This window comes from Marmota flaviventris, chromosome 6 (genome assembly GCF_047511675.1).
Source record: "Marmota flaviventris isolate mMarFla1 chromosome 6, mMarFla1.hap1, whole genome shotgun sequence".
Classification (NCBI taxonomy): Eukaryota; Metazoa; Chordata; class Mammalia; order Rodentia; family Sciuridae; genus Marmota; species Marmota flaviventris.
Genome location: NC_092503.1, coordinates 124,871,935 through 124,891,957, shown reverse-complemented (window position 1 = coordinate 124,891,957; position 20,023 = coordinate 124,871,935). Strand labels below are relative to the sequence as shown.

The window sequence follows — 20,023 nt, the reverse complement described above, 5'->3', positions numbered from 1 at the left end:
GCCTCACACATATGAGGCCCTGGGTTCAATCCTTAGCACCACATAAAAATAAATAAATAAATAAATAAAAATAAAAACATTGTGTCCATCTACAACTAAAAAAAAAAAAAAAAAGCAATATAAGGTGGTAGCTGGGTGCAGTGGTGCATGCCTATAGTCCCCACAACTTAGGAGGCTGAGGCCAGCTGGGTAACTAAGCAAGGCTCTATATCAAAATATAAAATAAAATGGGTTGGGATGTAGCTCAATAGTGGAGTGCACCTGGGTATAAAACCCAGTACAGAAAAGGAAAAAAAAAAAGTGATTCCTAAGGCACTTGAATTAACATCTTATATGTTTAAAACTCTTCATTGAGGAAGGCGCCACAGTATGTCTGCCACCTATTCCACTGCCTCACAGCTCTCTCAGCAAGATGTCTCTCACTCTGATTCTGGCTTGGAAAGCTTTAAACATATTTCCGTTTATTCTCTCATGATGGACAGAATCACAGAATCTATTTTCCCAGTGGCTTTCATTTTAATTTTAGAAATTTCTCTCCCGTTGGCTTGGGTTCTAATTCCTTGGATAAGTTACATCTGCCTCTTAAAGAGCCACTATGTGAAATTCGGTCACTCCTAAGATTTCTGTTCTAAAACTGTCCCAGTTAACATAACTTTTCTTTCGAAAGCCAATTCACACGGCTTTCACCAATGAATCCATTCCCTCTTGTCTTGGATACAAAGAAAAGCTGAGAGAATGTGGGAGTTCGGGAGGAAGGAAGAAAGAAACTTTTCACAGAAGGCCAAGAAATAGCTCTCTTGTCCATCCCATAAAAGGCTGCAAGTGAGAAGGAACTGAAAAATTAACTCACCAAAGTTCTGCAAATATTTAAGTATGCTAAGTTATAAGAAAATTCAATCCAGAAAGGTCAAACTACAGAAAATTAGGAATGTTACATAGCAAGAAAATTCAATGCATTCCCTTTAAAAAACTAGCAGGTTTCCTAGATTCAGCTTTCCTTGCATCTTTGAGGAGGCACTGACAGCTCCTACAGGCCTCAGAAGGGAAATTTTGTTTTCTTTTTTTCTTCATGTACTGAGGATTAAACCCAGGGCCTCAAGCATGCTAGGCTCTACAACTGACTTATATTCCCAGCCTTTCAAAAAAATTTTACTTTGAGACAAAGAGTCTTGCTAAGTTGCCTAGGCAGGCCTCAAACTTGCAATCCTCCTGCCTCAGCCTCCAGAATAGCTAGGATTACAGGGGTACACCACCACACCTATTAGAAGGCAAACTTCTGAGACTGAAAGAATAGAGAAACGCTGCTTTTAATTTACATGCCCTTAAAGAACACAACTCAGCAAGAAACCCAACTCTATTTAAGTCAGGATGGGGAACCAAGAATTGAACTCAGGGGTACTTGGCCATTGAGCCACATTCCCAGATCTATTTTATATTTTATTTAGAGATAGGGTCTCACTAAGTTGCTTAACGTCTTGCTTTGCTGAGGCTGGCTTTGAACTCGTGATTCTCCTGCCTCAGCCTCCTGAGCTGCTGGGATTACAGGCATGTACCACTGTGCCCAGCCCTACCTAAGCTTTTTATTAATATTATTTAAAAGCTTGATGAACACAGTTGAAAGAGAAAGGCAAGAGACGAGGCACCAGGCAATCTCGTGATGTCTTGAGTGTTCTTCCAAGTAGGGACCTGGCCCAGTCCCAGCCTCCGCCACCACCACCCTGCACCTCCACCCCCATGCTCACCCTGTAGCTGCTCGATAAGTGTCCATGCCATTCGGGAGCCACTGGCATCAAACACCACATGGCCCTGAGGGGGAGAAACATGTGGAGGAAGCAAAGGGGATAAAAGCAGGAGTGAAAAGAGAACATCAGGGACTTTCTGACTCCTTCTGTTTTTGATGTAATTGAGCTTCTGAATGAATACTATTTATGGCATTTGCCTGCATATAGGACATACCCCAGATGCCCATACCCTAGATTTTAGGAATATTATTCTTTTGAGAAGAAGCTTCACCCGTGAGATTTGAATGGGAAAAATCCCCAGACAGAACACCAGGAGACCTGGCTTCCAGCTGTGTGGCCTGAGCAAGTCACCAAATCCCATTGGGCATTTATTTTCTCACTTTAAAAGGCATAAGGAGATAAACTTTTGGGTTGTTTCTTCTTTCAAAATCCTACAGTTCTCATCTGACTCATAAATACCTGGACTTGTCTGAAAGAAATGAGAGGAAGGGTCGAAAAATATACAGTTTTATTCTTTTGTAGTCTTTTGTGGGATTTTCTGGTTTGGGGATCCCCACTCCCCTCCTCTAAGACTAACTTCTGCAGAGAAGTAACTGAGAAAGATGGGGAATGCATGCTTCTAAAGGAGCCTCTGAGGGGGTGTCTGTCGATGCGAGGACAGGGGAGCATGAAAGGGGCTGTAACTCACAGAGACACCCTCAAAGGACGAGGAGTTCATTGCCCGGTAAATTTGGTCGGTAATGGTTTGGTTGTTGTAGTTGAAGTCCTCCAGGCGCACACCCGAACGGCCACCTCCTCCAGATGTCTTGTTCAGGGCCAATGCCAAGGCCCAGATGGCATCATAGGCCAGCGGTGCTTCCTGGAAGCCACCTGTCTCTTCAGGGTGTCTTTTGAGTCGCTTGGTTAGTTTCTCCACAAACTCCTGGGATGTCTGGGGAGAGAAGAACAAGAGAAAAGGATTGGAATGTGTGTGGGTGCAGGGGGAGGGGACCATCCAATTTTGGCTCAAACACTTCGACTTGAGCGGATGGTTTGTGTTCATGTTGTCAGATGAAGCATATGTACATTCAAAATCTCTAACTATGCCCATGTGTCTGTCTTAGGTTTGAAGCAACTAGACTAGAGCAGAGATTAGCTGAGCCCAATGGTCTTAGTGTGTACAGCTGCTAGCTCAGAACTACAAACAGAGAAGTCTGATGAATAAACACTCTGGTAATGAGTGGCAAAGGAGAAAAAGTAGACATAGAGTAAAGGAAAAAACACAGATATTGCAATGAAGAGTTGTGACACTGATGTCCTCTCATCCTTCAGACTCTCAGTAGAGCTGACCCAGGATCTAACAGCTCCTCCAACACTGAAAGTTCCTAGAAAAGGCAACACCCACAGCCTTTGTCACTCTGCTTGTCAACCCGGAAGATTTCTCTTCAGTGTGTTAACTTCTTGCCATTCTAGTTGCCTTTTAGAGATTTTCCAAAAAACTGAGAACTGCAGAAATATCCTTCACACTCTGTGTGTATGTGGTGCTGAAGATCGAACCAAGGGCCTCATGCATGCTAGACACCCTCTGCCACTAAGCCACATCCCCAGTCCTGCCCTTTACACTTCTGAAGTCCATCATTCAATCCTACTCACACCACTTCTCAACACTCAATATTTTCCAAGAAAGCTGAAAAGAATGATAGTTCCTTTAACTCTTACACAACAGGTCAAGAGACCTGACTTTGCATACTTGATTTTAACCCCCTTTGGTTTAATAACCACAGATGGTTAACTTGAAACTACCTTCTGTATAATGGAGAAAATCTCATCTTCCTTTCCTCACCTCCCAAAAAGACACAAGCAAAGGCTCAGCAACGACTTGCTTGCAAGGCACAAATAATACACAGCAGCACTACACAAATGACTATTTGAATTTGGAATGTATTAACAGAAGGAAGGAAGGAATAGATGAATAAAGAATAAACAAATGTTCTCCATGACATGACCACATTTTTTTTTTTTCTATTCAACTTTCTTGAAACAGCCTGAGATTTGAAGACACACATGGGCTCAGGCTCTACTATTTCTGAGAACAGAAACCAAGTTTTATTTCTTTTTCTTAGCACCATAATGTACAAACAATAAATGTACATTAAATTAGGATAGTGAAAATAACTGTGCATGATACTATAAGGATAGAAGCATGCCATTATACATTTTTTTCAAACCCACAGAATATACACCACCAAGAACGAACACTTCTGTAAACTATGGACTTCGGATTACTACAATGTGCCAGGTTAATCAACTGTAACAAATGTACCATTCTGGTGGGGTCTGCTGCTAATGTGGGAGGCTTTGCACATGTAGATGTATACAGAAACTCTCTAAGCTCAATTTTTCCTCACACTTCAACACTGCCCACTATATGAGATTGAAACCTTAGAATCACCTTTGACCCTTCCAAATCACCAAATCCTCTTTCTTCTTTTATTGAGGTGTTTCATTAGTATCATCCCTCTCTACATAGGATGATGATGATGATGATGATGATGATGATGATGATGGCAGCAGTGGCTAACATTATAGTGTCCTTACTGTATGCCAGGCACTTTTCTAAGGCACACATATCAATGTATTTGATCCTCAAACCATTCAGTGAGGAAGATACTATTATCCCTATTGTGTGAAAAAAGAAAGTGAAACATAGAAGCTAGGTAACTTGCCTAAAGTTATACTGCCAGTAAGTAGCAGAGCTAGGACTCAAACCCAGGTAGTCTGGCACCAAAGTTTTATTTATTAATGCAATACTGGGGACTGAACCTTGGCATAAAGTGCTCTACCCATGAGCTTCACCTTCAGCTCTTTAAAATTTTTATTTTGAGACAAAGTCTCACTAAATTGCCTTGTCTGGCCTTGAACTTGCAATCCTTCTGCCTCAGCCTTCTGAATAATAAAGTCTATACTTTAACCATCTACCCATACTCCTTCTATACACTGAAATGCCTCTATCCCAGAGCACCTGCTCAAAGACAACAGCTAAACTGAGACTTTCTGAGTAGTCCTTCAGCTTCTAGGTCTATCTAATCCTCAGTTCAAAGTAAAGATTACATCAGAAAATCACCCAGATGGGAAGGGATTAATCTGCTCAGCATGATACTATCCCCTGCCCAGATCTTCAAACTCTCAGCTCACCTCTAACACTCCTGGCCAAAGGGAGCACTGGTGTCCCTATTACTAAAGCAATGAAAAAACAATCTTTCCCCTTTCAATCAGCAAAGATATGGTTATTAATTTCCAAAGAGAAATTTTACTGTGCTGCTGAGAAAAACTGAACAACAAAAGTTCCACAATTCACAGAAATTAGTGAATTAACCAAGTGCAAATTTATGATCCTCATTTTTTATAAACAGCTCTGTCTGGTTGGCTCCATGTGTGAAAATGGATGCTTGACAGTGATCTGTGTATCCTGAGGTAGGTTTTTAGTTTGTTTTGTACCCAGGTCTGATGAGATCTCCTTCCCAATCAGGATAAATTCACAATCTCATCTCCAGGTATGCCACCTCCCATCTTCCCCTCTAGATCATAGCTACATTTCTCCAAAACCATTCTAATTCATTCTCCATTTATTTATATTGTACCTAAAGATTCTTTCTCTATATCATGATTTCTCAAATCTCCACACTATTGGCAATTTAGACAGAACAGCTTTGCTGTCAGTGTTGAGCTGTGCATTTTAGAATATCTTTTTTCCAATACTGAGGAATAAACCCAGGGATACTCTACCACTGAGCTACATCCCACCCCTTTTTATTTTTTTGAGACAGGGTCCAAGTTGTGCAGGCTAACCTAAAACTTGCAAACCTCCTGCCTCAGCGTCCCAAGTAGCTGGGATTACAGGTGTGTACCACCACGCACAGCTCACATTACAGAATGTTTAGAAGCATCCTTGGTCTATACCCATTAGACACTATGAGCAGCTATCCTTCAGCGAAGCCCTCACCCCAAGTTGTATCAATCAAAAGTATCCCCAGACATTTCCAACCTCTGGTTAAAAACTACTACCCTAATAGTGGTAAAAGTGTGATTTCCAAAGAAGTAACATCAGTATTTCTGGGAACTTGTTAAAAATATAAATTCTCAGGCCCTACTCCAGATCTTCTAGGGGAAACAGCTCAGAACTTCTAGGGAAACAGCTTAGTAGTCTGTGTACTAACTACCTTTGTAGGTAGTTCTTTGGAAACTAAAGTTTGGGAAATACTGATTTAAACAAATGTGAGGCCATTCTGTGGAGTGAAAGCAACTCAGCTTCTTTATAGCTCTGTCCTGCTTGTTTCAATCCTTGCTTCTGATTCACTTCTCTTGGTGCTATTTGATTCCCTAGGCAGTTGTTAGGGCTGCTTCTATTCCTCTATTGAAAAATCTTGGCTTCTCTACTTGGTGTTTTAGCCCAGTGTCACTAGAAGCCCTATGGTCTAGAAGGCAGGCACCATCTTCCTCTAGAGTCCAGGAGCCAGAAAGAGACCTTCTAACATCCTACTCCAAAGCTCAAGTGTCCCTCTATATCTGTGAACAATTCTTGGCTTTCTGTCTGCCTGCTCTAGCTTCCTGCTATGAGACAGCAGCCATTATTGGCAGGTCCTGGGCTCAGGATACCAAACAGTCTTACCATCTTCAACAACCAGCACCACTAATTCCTCAGTTCTGGAGGATGACTCACCTTTCCAGTACTCTATAGGGAGGTGAACCTCCAGAATTTTTTCACTCTATTTTTCAAATAAGATACATTAAACACAGAGTTCCCTTTAGAAAGTCCCAGAATAGAGTCTATGATCAGAGTCCATGAGGCAGTTCACCATTCATCATAATTCACTGACACAACCAACTTCCTAAATTATTATTTCTCCCGTGCTCAAAAACTGCCATCAGCTGAACAGTGCTAGCACAAAAAAATACAAGATTTCAGTCAGGCTTCATGCTTACCCTAGAAGTGATGGAACAGAACAGTTTGGAATTAGATTCAATTAGGAGGCAGTTCCAGCAGGACAACTCAGTAGCTGCATGGAACAAGTCACTAAATTTCTCTGAGTCTTAATTTTCTGGTATATAAGATGCAAATAATAAATATACATCAGAATATTGTTTAAAATCTGATTTTAAGGGGCTGGCATTGTGCTCAGCAGTAGAGCACTCACATAGCACGTGTAAGGCCCTGGGTTCTTATCCTCAGCAGCACATAAAAATAAATAAATAAAATAAAGGTATTGTGTCCAACTACAACTAAAACATAAATATTAAAAAAAAAAAATCTGATTTTAAATTCCTGGTTTACCAAATAAAATCAATTGCTACTAAAACTCCTTTAAATAAACACTTTGAGGATTTTTACCATCATTAGTTCACCCCTAGCCTTCTCTCCAAAACAGGCATTATATACCTTAGGATGTACCTGATATAATAAGTAGACATGCTGGTTACCCCATTGAGCTCACTAAGATTTCTGTGCTCTAAGATGTCGTGCTGAGCAGCAGTGAAGCTCTTCCCCCACACCCACACCCACATCCACACCCACTTGTGCTCCCACCTGCAAACCTGCCCCAGCCCTCCCAAGTCAGGCAATGTGCTTCTAGTTCCAACTCTGTCACTAACCAGTTATCTGGGACTAAATGATTTAGTCATTTTTACATCTAAAATTCTAAAAAAAGAATCATTTAAAAAAAAAAAAAAACATTAAGATCCAAGCTAATTTCATCATGAGTGAATATTAAGCAACTCTGATACTAATGTAAGTCACCAAAAAAATAAAATGCATTTCTGCCCAGGAACAGTGCTTTGGTAAAGGTGTGCTTGCATATACAAGCGTCTATATTATCATTAACGCCTCTCCCTCATTTGACTTCACACCAACTGCTCCTTGTTTCCATGGTAACAGCCCTTCTACTCATCAGGGGCCTACTGAACATACCACTCTATCATTTCTCTCCCTCCCTCTCCCTCTCTCTCTCTCTCTCCTACCCAAGAAAAGTCACAACAGAGGTAGAATCCACAGGAGACATGATGCTAACAAGCTCAGAGTGGGCACAGACCCCTTTGTCTTCATAAGTTCAAACTCTACACCCTTCTCCCCTCCCCTGAGAAGCTCCCTCAGTCTCTTCCACCCACTCCTCCCAGGTGTCAGCCTCTATGCCCCATAGTCTCACCATGTTAGAAATGCTGCGGGTGTTGGCAGGGTTCAGCATGACAATCTCAGTGGTGATGTGGCCCTCTACTGCCTCGGTCATCTCATCCACTGTGCAATTGATTGACGGATCATAGATTTTGAACCAATTGTCAGCATACCACCCAATGAGGAACCAGACATACTTCTTCCCAAAAAGACGTTCCTTGTACACCTGCACACAAAGAAGGCGGCTGGGGTACAGTTTAGGGCTTTTTTTTTTGGTGGGGGGGGCTTTTGTTTTTTGTATTATCTCAATGGTAGCTATTCAGTCTCTTAGAAATCACAGAAGAGCAACAGAATAAGTAAAAGAAATGTACACGTCTTAAGGCTGGGGCATGTCTCAGTGGTAGAGTGCTTATTTAGTAATCCACAAGTCTTAACAGTGATAGGAAAGTCTCAAGTTCCAAGTTCTTCCCCAGACCCTCTATTTCTGAGTAGCCTTTCCAGTCAGTCAGAAGAGATGGCATTCATGGACTACTCAGGGAATTTTTTTTAAAAAGGGAGGAAAATTCATGTGTGCAGGGAGTGTGTGGTGTGTGCAATTTGTGTGTGTGTGGAGAAGGGATAAAGTCAGAGCCAACAGATAGAGACATCATATTAATCATCACCTCAGATCATTTGCTATTAATTTCAGCAAAGATGCAGTGAGGAGACTCTGGGAAAACACCAAGGCAAGAAGCCCACCCAGTCCCCCTCCCTCTTCAGATTCCAACTTCACCTCACAAAAAACTTTCCGGGCTTCGGTCTCATAAAAAAGTCCCACGATGATTCGGGCATCTTGGCGCTATAAAATGGAGACAGAGACAGAGCTCCTGAGGGACACCTAGGAGCGCCTGAGGGGCTAAGCCAGGCGCTTTCACAGCTTTGATTTCCCATCCCAGAGTGCTTAGTGCAGAGTAATGTTCAATGGGCAGTGGATAAATGTCAGCTGGAAGATAGAGCTAAATCTCCCCAGGAGACACTGCTGCCTCACAGAATCAGTCAGTCCCCGCCTGACTCTCCTTTCCAGGAGACCTTGGTTCTCCAACCCAGCCCCTCCACAGGCCTAGCCCACCACTCCTGGCCAACCCACCTTCAGGTTTTTGACAGGCACGGCTGGATCTGAGAAGAAGCTCTGGCGGAAAGTTATCTCAATTCCAGCCTCCTTCACTCTTTCCTCTAGGTCATCCAGAGTCTTGGGTAGGAACGAGAAATGAATAAGAAAAACATGGGGCGTGCGATGGGGTAAAGCAGAGATGTTAACTGCCTTAACTGGGGACTGAAATCTCAAGAGTGACAGAGCAGTGTTCTGAACCTTCCTCCAACCTCTCTGTCCCCAAAGCTAGAAGAGTTCAAAGGAAAGCATCTGCAGTCTTAGAAGGTGGCTTCCCAAGTGGAACGGCACATAATGAGCCCTTCCTCAGGTCTGTGTCTGAAGGAAGCCACTCCACTGACCTCACTCCTACCACTCACCCTACTTCTACCCCTAAGGGGAAAACAGAAGAACCCAAAAAAGACCCAGAGGCAGGTAAGCAGACAGACTAAAGGATCAGAGAACAGCCTGAGTCACTGAGAAAAAGTGAGGAAGGAGGATTAAAGGGACACTGAACATTCGAGTGGGTGGAGGACCCAAAGAATACAATAGAGGGGAGGGAGCACACTGCTTTCTTTGGATGTAGAGCCTTGTATTTCTTCTCTATTTCCACAGATTTCCTGAGGCTCCTTCAACCTCTATGTCTATGGGCATTTCTCTCCCAGTGTTAACTACCAGACCTATGTCTCTTGTCTGTCTGCATCTACCTCTCGCTGTGTGCCCCATCCCCCTCCCAACCAGTAGCTCCACCTCTCTGTCCCCATTCTCACACACACCCAGTGTCTTTAGAATCTACTACATTCCTGGGTTCCTATTTTATATTCCTTCTCTCCTCTTGACTCAATTTGGGATTGAACCTACTTTAACAGAACTGAATGTCATTTTGAGCCTATCTGTCTGGGGAATACAGCATCAAAAGGAAAAAGAATTATAATATCAAAAAGATGGAGAGGATCCCAAAAACTCAACTCACTCATTCCCTTAGCTACGGAAAGTACATGCACTTAACCCACTTGGAATGGGTTCTCTTTCAATAAAGAACCAAGATCTTCCCCCACAACGAATGCTATGTCACATCTCTCTCCATTGACTTTGAGTCGATGCCCCCTTTTACTTTCTCCCTCGTCCCTCCTCACCGAAGTGAAGACCTCCGTGGTCTGCTGAATGGTGGCAATCTTCTTCCAGCCCCACTTTTCAAAAAGTTTCACTCGGGTAGGATTGTGGAGAGTGGCTGATGGATGTGTTCGGAAGAATGTGGGGAAACGCTGCCGATTTGACAGGGCTGGTGAACTGGAGCCATAGGAAAGCTAAGGGGACAAGGAGAATGGACTCCACTGAGGGCTACTAAGAATTCCTTTGATCCCTTCTTTGCCTCTAGAGTTTTCTCCTCTACTCTCTCCAAACCTCCTCACTTTTGTCCTAGGAAAAGTGATTCTCAAAGACCCACACACTCCTCACAATTAGGATGCTCCTTCACTCATCTAATACCCAGTTCCTTCTGATGAAGACTGAGATCAGCTTAAGTATGGTTAAGCACTGCTGCTGGGAGGCCAACCAGCTCAGGTCTGAAGAGGGTTCTGGATCCTGGAAGTAGGTCCCTCCCTCAATCCTCTTAAAACCCAAACCTACAATCCTCCCTTAGTACAGCCCAAAAGGAAACCACCCCCATACCCCTTCTGACCCCCATACCCTTGCTTACCACAATAAGGTTCCACATCCTGGCAGCCTCAGCCACAAGCGTGGAGACAGAGCTGCAGCCGGGCATGAGGATGATCTTGATGGGATCATTGTAGAGCAGTTCATACAAGTACTTGGTGGCTTGGCCTGGGTCACACTGAGTGAGGAAGGAAGGGTTGGGGAGCCCCTCAGGGCTCTTAACCTTCTATTTCAACTGTCTTATCTTTCTTGGACAACCTAGTTCCTTCTTCAATTACCCACTTTCATCACTATTACCATATTCTTCTCCCTGACATCTCTTCTTGTCAAGTTTCTTGCTTCTCCTCTTTCAATTACCTCTATTCTCTGTCTTCCATCTGGCACTGAATCCCTCTCCTCTCCTGCATACCCCTATATCAGTATTCATGGATATGTTTCTTTTCTCCTTTAGTTCATCCGCTGACATCCCCAAGTCCACCTCTCCTGTCACCCCTGCCCTTCACCCCATGTTTTTATGTTCCAAACATCTCTGAGAAGAAAAGTCTGCAGAAACACAAATTCTCTCCAGGTTCCCAGACAGCTTCCTCAAAAATCATATTATGAAATTTCTTCCTTCACCTCTAAGAACTCCCTCTTTTCTCCTTCATTTTTTTTCCTCCCTCTTTTCAGGGCTAGTGATGAGTAAACAAGAGAGAACAGGAACAAGACCAGTAGGGGGTCTGCTCAGCTCACCCATCCCCTCCTGCTAGGCCCTGACAATTGACAGGTCCATTAGGAAAAACAAAAAAAAACAAAAACAAACAACACTCAAGGGTGGAAGTAGGAAAGAATCTAAGATGAGGAAAGAACAGGGAGAATAAACAGAATGGGGCTCTCAAGAATAAATGATTTCAGGGGTGTCTAAAAGAGAGGCATGGCACTGTGTAAAGTAAGTAATGCAGAAAGCTAGAGAGGAAAGGGAGGCTGGGAGGAGTGGCAATGGCGGGGAGGGAGAGACAGTCATGGGTCTCCCACTGCCTATTCCCCTCCTGCTGAAATGTGACATTTCAGAAGCTGCAGGAGACCCAAAGGAAGTGGAGAATAAATGGCAGCCAGTGGGGAGCCTGGGAAGAGGGGAAACAGACAGGAGACACAGGCAACTGGGGAGGGTGAAGGGGGGGGGGGGGTACAAGTAGAAAGGAAATAAAGAAAGCTCCCTAGAGCCTGCTCACTCCCCACTGAGGCCTGACATTTGGGACACAGTGGGAAGTTAGAGTCCAGAGAGCCAGGGGAGCCAGGGGAAGCTGGTGGAAGCTAGAGAACACTGAGCCCTGATGCCCACCCCACCTTCACCCCCTGCTCAGGGTATTGCTCAACGGCTTTGAAGACTTTCTCTTCATGTCTCCCATTTGGGCATCTCAATATATCTTTACTATTCTGGGGTCCAAACATCCTGAATTTTCTCAGCATCTATTATTCCAGATCTTGCCCCCAGCTTCTCCAAAGCCTCCTCAGTGCCCCTCTACTTCCTGTCTAAAGAAATGGTTAATAAGAACATGTGGACATCATGGCAGATCCCCTTTCCATGAAGTTCTCCCTCTTCCTATTGCTCTTGCAAGGATCTGGACTTGCAGGCAGAAAAGAGGCACATTCTAGTGGACACATTCCAGTTTCTGCCTTCTCATCCCCTCCTTGTATGCCTCTGCTAACTTCTCTAGTTGCCTTCTCCTGGGTCCCCCAGCTGCTCCCCAACACTTCAGGGAATCACCTATCATGGTGGGTAAATTCAAGCTCACAGACGGGCCTCCCCTACTTCCTTGTGATGCCCCCTCATAAAGCCTGCCCCCATCTCTCCCAATCTTTTTCCCCCACACTCATACCCCTGCCCCTGACCAAAAACTCTCAAAGTCTCCCAAGTCTGACCCCTCAGATAGATGTGACCCTCTATTTTTCTTCATGCCTTCCCTACCCTAATACCTAATTCTTTTCCTGAACCCTGCTGCTCTTTCCATAGGCATCCTAGTGTTAGCTACAACTCAAGCAGAATTTCTGTTGGTAAAAATGTAGATAATTCTTGGGATTCCTCCCTGACCCAGGAGTTAGCATCTGTATTTTTAACAACCCCTCTGGTGATTCTTATGTATACTGACATTTGAGAAATACAGAGAAGGTAACAGTCCAAAAGGATTTTAAGCTCTGTCTCCAAATGCCTACCAATCCTTATGCTCTCCTCTCCCCAAGCACCCTGCCTGCAGCCCCACTTCTATCCCCTTTCCTTTTCCCCCACTTACTTTAGATATATATTGATGTTCTAGAGAATGGATATAAATCCTCAGCACACTCCAAGTGTAAAATCCCCAAATCTTCACCCACTGTACCTTACCTCCCTAACCTAGTCCCTTAAATCTCTGGAGCCACATGTCAGAGAAATTTAGGGGGATCCCAAATTTCCTTCCTTCTCTGTGTCATACCTTCTCCATTACCCAATTATTCATGTAGGGGAGTGGGAAGGTAAAGAAATCTTATCAGAGATCATCCCTAACACCCCTAGACCCAAATTTCCTTCCTTTCCCCTCTTCCTTCTCTCTCCTCTCTAACCCTACATCTCACATCTAAAGGCCATAATGCTAAAAGAGAAGATAAAATCAGGACCCCCAAGCTCCACAAGATGCCCCAGGATTCCTCACTATCCCCATCCTGCCTCTTTGCCCCCCTCCCCCACTCCTTTCTTTTCTGTTCTTTCCTCTCTCTGTATTAGGGATTCCTGTCCATCACCATGTTACGGTGGGGGCTCTTCATGTGGACCCCTAATCCAATTTATCCTCCAGTGTCTCTGTCCACCTCTAAACCATTATCCTTCCCCAACAGCTATAAGCCATACATTCTCACAGTCCAGGAATCTTCAACAGGACTGGGGATGGAGGGATAAGGAGTCAGGTAGGGCTAGAAGCTACCTTCCTGTTTGTTTTGATAAATAAACTAGAGCTCTCAAGTCCCTCAAAATTTTCTCATTCTCTCCCTATTCCTTCCATCCTTAACATACACCACACTTACCTTGTTACCATGGTAAATGTAAACCCCTGATACAGCTCCCCACCTCTGACATTCCCTCCTGCCCCCAACCCAGTCCTGGGTTAGTTTACTCCCTCAGAAGGCCAGTATTAGCTAGGACCCTAAACCCATCACCAGTTTTCTCAACACCCCTGCACTTCCATGAGTCTCTCACTGCAGGGCAAAGGGTTTGCCTTACAGCGTGATTAACCATGATTAACCATCTTGAACCCCCAGACCCTCATCTTGAACCTCCAGCCCCTGCTATTCTCCCCAAGCTCCTGCACTTCCAGTCCGTCTCCTGCTAGTCACACAAGGGAGGGGTTTGCCTCGCAATCTCAAAGCGACTCAGACTCAGGCGCTAACACAGCTGGCCCCTTGCCCCCCTAAGCCCCCACCTCTCACCCACTCCCTTGTCGGGTGCTACCTTGCTGTCGTGGTGGATGAGCTTGAGTTCATAGTCCGGCAGGATGTCCCTGCGGCTATTCACGTCCTCCAGCGCCATCTCCACCGCGGGCTGGCAGGCCTGGCCCCCTGGCCAGCCCCCGCTCATGGGAAACAGCGCCCCGATGTACACTGCGCGTCGTTCTGAGGAGGGGTGCGGGGGGACCCTCGGGTGAGGCCGTGGGAGATGAGGGGAGTGAGAGGCCCACACTGGAGCCACCCCAGCTGCCATCACCACCAGGAGAGGCAGTAGCCACCCCACTCGGGAAGAGGGGGCCCCGGGACCCATGGCAGGGAGGGGGCGGGGGTGGCAGCTTGGGGAGCTGGGAGCTCAGGGGGGACACTTTTTCTGGGGAGGGCTGCTGAGGGGGTGTCGGGCAGGCACCTCCATCCCCGGTTTTGTGGGGAGGAGGGGGCTAGGGCCCCCCGGGAAGCAGGGAAGGTGGGCTTCCTACTAGCGCCACCGCTACCGCCACCGCGGACTCTCCTCGCGGACTGACTGACCGAGGGAGGGGAGGAGGAGGGAGATGTGGGGCTGGGAGGGGGCTCTGACGTCACGAGCGAGCGGCACGGCAGTGTGGGGGGGGGGCAGGAGGTGGGGCGGGAGGAAGGGGGCAGGGATGAAAGCAAGCTCGAGGTGGGAACCACAGCCAGAAAGGAGGGGAGGGTTAGGGAAAGAGGGTGCAACCTCTCGAGGTATAGGGATGGATGGAGGAAAGGAAGAGGTTCACCCACCCAAGGGGATATTAGTGGGAGGAGAAAAGAGGAGATGGAGCGTGCCAGGAGGGCAGGGTGGGCGGAGGGAGCAACGCGAGAGGCTGAAGCAGCGAGAGAGGGATGGGGAAGGGAAGGAGAATGGGACAGGACAGAAAAGGGGCTGGCGTCCGAGATCTGAAAGGAGATATGAACTGAGGGTGCTGAGAGAGGGATAGAGGTGGGAAGAGTTTTGGAAGAGAGAAATGGGTTAGGAAGGGAAGACTGGTATAGAGGGCAGTGTTGGGGATAGAGGAAGGGAACATGGGGCAGGTAGATGAGAAAGGGTGATGGGAGACAGAACTGAGAATAAAGAGGAGTATAGGAAGGAAAGAATTGGGGGAAGCGTGAGAGGCCCTGGCCAGGGTTGGAGGTGGGTGAAATGGGCTGATGGAGTCCATCAGGTGAAATCCTAAAAAGGGGGCAAGCAGGAAAAGGTTCTAGAGAAGGTCGGAAGGAACCCCATGGGGAAGACGAGGTGGAAACTCAGGTTCGCAGCACGCTGCCGCCCCCTGCCGGGGCTCTGCCATTTGGCCAAGAAGCAGAATCTGGGAGGAGGTGGAGCCCAGGGAAGTGCAGCCAAGCAAGGAGATGGGAGGGACCGCGGAAAACCGGGACTGGAGGCAGGAAACAGGTAGGGAAAGAAGGGGACGGTCGCAAACGGGTGGGTGGGGGGAGGTGGGTGAAGGAGGACATCCATAGCCTAGGGGCAGAACTCCTGCGGGTGGAAGGTGAAGACTTAAGGGTAAAGGGATTGTTGTGCACGCGATTAGGGTTTCTGATCTCACCTGAGTGTGGCGTTCGATTCACTGGCAGCAGGAAAGACCGGGATCAGAGAAGAGTTACCACTGGCGCCCAGCTTCCCAGGCCTGATCCCCAGCCCCCTCCCACACCTCTCCATGCCGAAGACGGGGGAGGGCAGAAGCCTGCGATTCTGAGGGGAGGGTGCCTGGGGATAAGAGCAAGGTGGGGCTGGGGGTCAGGACTTGTTGGTTTTCTTCCTTTATTTTTCATAGGACATAGAAATTGAGACAGGAGGAGCAACAGTTAAGGTAGGGACAGATTCTGGTTTTGTAGAGCCTGAATATTACAAAGTATAAGGGTCTCTGAGAAAAAAATTACAAGGGATTTTAAGCAATTACTGTTAAAATACCTAGTTTTTGCAATTTTGACAAAAGTGAAGTAGCATGTGAACACATTCTTAAAGCCCACAACATTATTAGAGCACAGGAAAAGGGCCTGGTAAGTGAGGAACCCTGAAGCTTAAGCTTTGTTAGCTTAAAAGTAAATCCACCCCTGGATAGGACAGCCATTTCCGGGATGGAATGGTAAACTAGAAGTGGAATAACTTGAGTTAATTGAAGAAAGACAAGGCCAAGGATCTTGAAATAGTCTACAGAGTAGCAGAAGCATGAGGCATAGGAATAGATGCCTACATTCTAGAAGAGAAGACTGCAGAAGGAGAGTTTGAGTGCCCAGAAAAAGGAGAAGTTTGCTGAACTAGATGGCAAAAAAGGTGGTAAACACAAAAATTATTCCCTCAGGGAATGCTGGAAATTGTCTAGGAGGGACAGAAAAGGACTATAGTCTTCCCATTCCATCTCTGAGTTGTCAATGTTCTGATAATTCTGCACCCAATTTTAAATCATTTTACCCTGATATATTTCCACTCTTGGATCTCCTCTTGCCAATTTTTCTACATTGTGCATGACTTTATATTTACAAAAATTCAATTAAAGAATGAATGGTGACGAGTCAATTCTAGAAGAGGGTGATGCATACAAAGTTCTAAATTTAGAGAAAGCGAATGGATCTAGGGAAACTTGGAGTATTTAAACCTTGTGAAGGTAAGGGAAGGTTCGATTCATAAAGGAAAAAAGAAAATGTAAGTCCCAAGAACTGGAAGCAGGGACTTTACAGAAAGAGGAAAGCAAAGAAAGGACATCCCCCAACATAGGGAAATTGAATACTGGGGATAGCAGAAGTTTGAGGCAAGTGGATGGTGGAAAAAATTGGACTTTCATTTTTGCCTTCCCAAGGCCCTCCTCCAAGTTCTTCATAGGACCCCATCCTTTCCCACCATCTATTCCCACTCCACCCCACTCCCTTTCTTGCACAAGCATCCTCATCAGCTGCATGCAGGCAGCTATTCCCCTCACCCTGGCAGTGGGGCTTGGGGGTGCTCCACTGGCCCTGACTACAGATGCTCCGGGAGCTGCCCACCAGATGGAAGTCGGGGTCACACCGGAAATCCACCCGGGCTCCGTCCAGAGCTGGGAGGTCCCCACCCGTCAGGAAAACTTTCCCATTTTCCAGGGTCAAATAAGACTTGGAGCAGATTCGGACTGTGGAGAGATAGGAAAATGAGAAGAGATGCAAGTTGGAGAAGGCTTTTTTCCCTTAACAGAGAGCAGGGGGCTTGGGTTTGATCCCACAGTATCTTACTCTACAGAAAATAAGCTGTGAAAAGGATTAGCATCCCTACCTTCTACTCCCCCCTTAACCCTGAAAGCATCCACACATTCTCAAAAGAAAACAAGAAAAAGTATTTCCATTGTAGGAACCCAAGATGGAGCTATAAGCACACAAAATGGGATCTCTCCACAATCCACTATAGTGGGCGGTTCTCTATCTTTGAAATGTGTGGATAACTTTGAATGCACAATCAGATTTGCTTTTCTTAATATAGTTGGTTAATATTAAATTGTCTTTTGTTCCCTGGGCATATAGTCATTGGAATGGACAGGTGTTGGGCAATGTATTGAAATCATTTTAGCATTTTTTTGGCATAATCTGCTACTAAAAATCCTTAAAGAGAATAGCATAAGACAAAAAAATCAAAGTTATTTCATCCAATGATCACTGGCCTAAGGAAAGGATGAAATGAAATGTGCAAGCTGCGTGCTTTGCCACCTCTAACTACCCAGCAACATCTTACATAGTAGTTGTTCATTAAATGTATTTGTAAATTTGGTTAAGCTGACTTGGAAACAGTAATGCTAAACCTAAGGCAGGAAAAGTAATTAATGGTCTTGAGAAGGGGTGGGGCTTCCCAAGGCTACTCACCACAGCGGCTGGGTGTGTCCATATCTGTCCAGGAGCCGTTGGCCAGGCACTTGCGCACCTTGGGCCCCACCACCTCGCGCTCCCCCCGGCACACATACTCAATCTCATAGTCCACCGGCAGGAAGTTGATAGCCTTCACCTGGTCCCGAGTCAGGCCCCGGTACCTGATGCCCCCTTCCCACGGAGGGTGTATGATCTGGCAACCTGAAGGGTGAGTTGGGGAGGCAATACTGAGAGGAATGGTGGGAAAGAGGAAAAGCCCAACTTCTGCTGGGGAGGCAGGGGAAAGCAGGGTGTGGTCAGTGGACTGGCTGGGAACTAGGGGGAGGTTAGGGACTAGGCAGCAGATGAGAGTGCAGATACAGAACCCTGAGCTAAAGGACAGTGAGTAATGGGCTAAGTTAAAGCTGACGACAGAGCCCACCAGTTGGGAGGGAATAGTGCTGGTTGGGGGTAATGGAGAAAAGCAATTAAGAAATCGTAAAGGATATGAAATATGGCCGGAGCTTGGTTTAAAAAACGGGGGCTAAACGAGGATATTTGATTTAAATTAAAAAAGAGGGGGACCTTACAAGACCATCTAAGTAATAAAGTGGGGCCAATGTGGGAAAGGGCAGTGGGTCTGAGAAAATGATTCGGGGTCACAGAAAGGTGGTATAGCCTAGTAATGTGGGGCAGAGAAAGGGGGTGCTAAGTAGTAATGTGGGGTGATAGAAAGGAGGTCAGGAGTAGTATAGTGGCGCGGAGTAAGGGTTGGCTATCAGGATGCTCTACAGGGCTGAGGGAATAGTGATGAGGAGCAGAAAGGAGGAGGTGAAGGGAAAGGGGAAGTAGGGTCGGATGAGGGCCCGAATCACCGAAGGGTGCACCTTCTGAGGTGGCGTTGGGGGTCTGCGCCCCGCCAGCGCCCAGGGGGCGGAGGAAGAGAGGCGCCAACAGCAGCAGCAGCAGCAGCATCTAAGTGAGAGGCGACCGTGAGGACCGGACCGAGCCTCGCCGGAGCGGCCCTGCCCGACCCGACCTGGCCCGGCCCGGCCCGGGGAGGCGACCTGGCCTCCCTCCGGAAGCCTTATGAGCTCAGACCCCGCTCAGTTTAAGGACGAGGAGAGCGCCCCGCGGAGGAGGCGGGGGCGGAGCCCCGCACAGGGTGGGGGGAGAGGAGGAGAGAAAGCCTGTCCCCACCCTCCTCCTGCCTCCCTCGGCCCCCCACCCTCCCGGGACTCCACCTCTCACCACCTCCTCTCCCCCGGCCCCCGCGGCTCCCTGGAGCCCGGCTTACCCACGCTCCCGGGTTCGGCCGCCTTATCACTCCCCGTCTCCATCCCCGCAGTTCCTCTCCCCCAGCCCGGATCCCCACCTCGGCCCTGCGCCCGCCGGCCCTCCCCCGCGCGCCCCTCTCCAAGCCCTGCTTCCCCGGGGCCCTGGCTCTTACCTCGGCGCGCCGGCCCAGCTCCCCGGCTCTCCCCGGGCCTCAAGGCCCCAGGCCCGGCCGCTCCTCCCCGCTCCCCCCTCCTTTCTCCTCCACCTTTCCCCTCCTCCTGTCCCTCCTCCCCTCGAATCCGGGCTTCAGCCCAGCCAGGGTCTCTCCCCTCCTCTCTCGCTTCCCCCAAACCCCACCCCCGTCTCTCCTTCCCCGGGGCGGCGGCGGCCGCGGGAGCGCGAAGCCGGGAGGGAAGGAGGCGGCGCCGGGGACCGGGAAAGCTCTCGGGCGGAGGGAAGAAGGAGGGTGCAGGGGAAGACAGGGCGGGGGGAAGAGAGGGGGAGACCAGGGAGAGGGCGCCTCCCACAACCCAAGCCCCGGGAGCCGCCCCGGATCCCGGCCCCGCCCTGGACCGCCCACAGCGCGGGGGGAGGGAGCGGTGGCTAGGCGCGGGGCTGAGAGGTAGAAGGGGGAAACTGGTGCTCACGCGCACGGGTGGGGACAGAGCACCGCCGAGCGACCTAGGGGCGAGACTGCTGGAAACCGGGGTGGAGGTGAAACGCCCCCAATCAAAGACCAGGGGAGCTGGCGCTGAGACGGAGCTTAGGATGAAGGTGGAGAAAGACGGTTGCACAAAGAGA

At 47.5% G+C, this 20,023-nt stretch overlaps 1 protein-coding gene across 5 annotated transcripts in view; it reads right to left on the bottom strand.

Moving 5' to 3' along the window:
* Gabbr1 (gamma-aminobutyric acid type B receptor subunit 1) overlaps positions 1–19,485 on the bottom strand; it is a 29,991-nt gene extending 10,506 nt beyond the window's left edge. For 2 of the 5 annotated variants that reach the window (XM_027922096.2, XM_027922094.2), the window contains exons 1-13: positions 19,395–19,485; positions 18,832–18,919; positions 17,963–18,166; positions 17,056–17,241; positions 15,685–15,705; positions 14,127–14,287; positions 10,713–10,847; positions 10,150–10,320; positions 9,014–9,115; positions 8,660–8,725; positions 7,922–8,113; positions 2,431–2,673; positions 1,743–1,806 (exon numbers count right to left, since the gene is read on the bottom strand). In XM_027922096.2, coding sequence (XP_027777897.2) covers positions 1,743–1,806; positions 2,431–2,673; positions 7,922–8,113; positions 8,660–8,725; positions 9,014–9,115; positions 10,150–10,320; positions 10,713–10,847; positions 14,127–14,287; positions 15,685–15,705; positions 17,056–17,241; positions 17,963–18,166; positions 18,832–18,919 — 1,633 coding nt within the window. In that variant the 5' untranslated portion in view covers positions 19,395–19,485. Of the gene's footprint in view, positions 1–1,742; positions 1,807–2,430; positions 2,674–7,921; positions 8,114–8,659; positions 8,726–9,013; positions 9,116–10,149; positions 10,321–10,712; positions 10,848–14,126; positions 14,288–15,684; positions 15,706–17,055; positions 17,242–17,962; positions 18,167–18,831; positions 18,920–19,394 lie in introns of those variants that run through there. The other 3 variants (XM_027922095.2, XM_027922097.2, XM_071613596.1) reach the window with 3 other exon arrangements.
* Between the last annotated feature and the right edge of the window lie 538 nt (positions 19,486–20,023).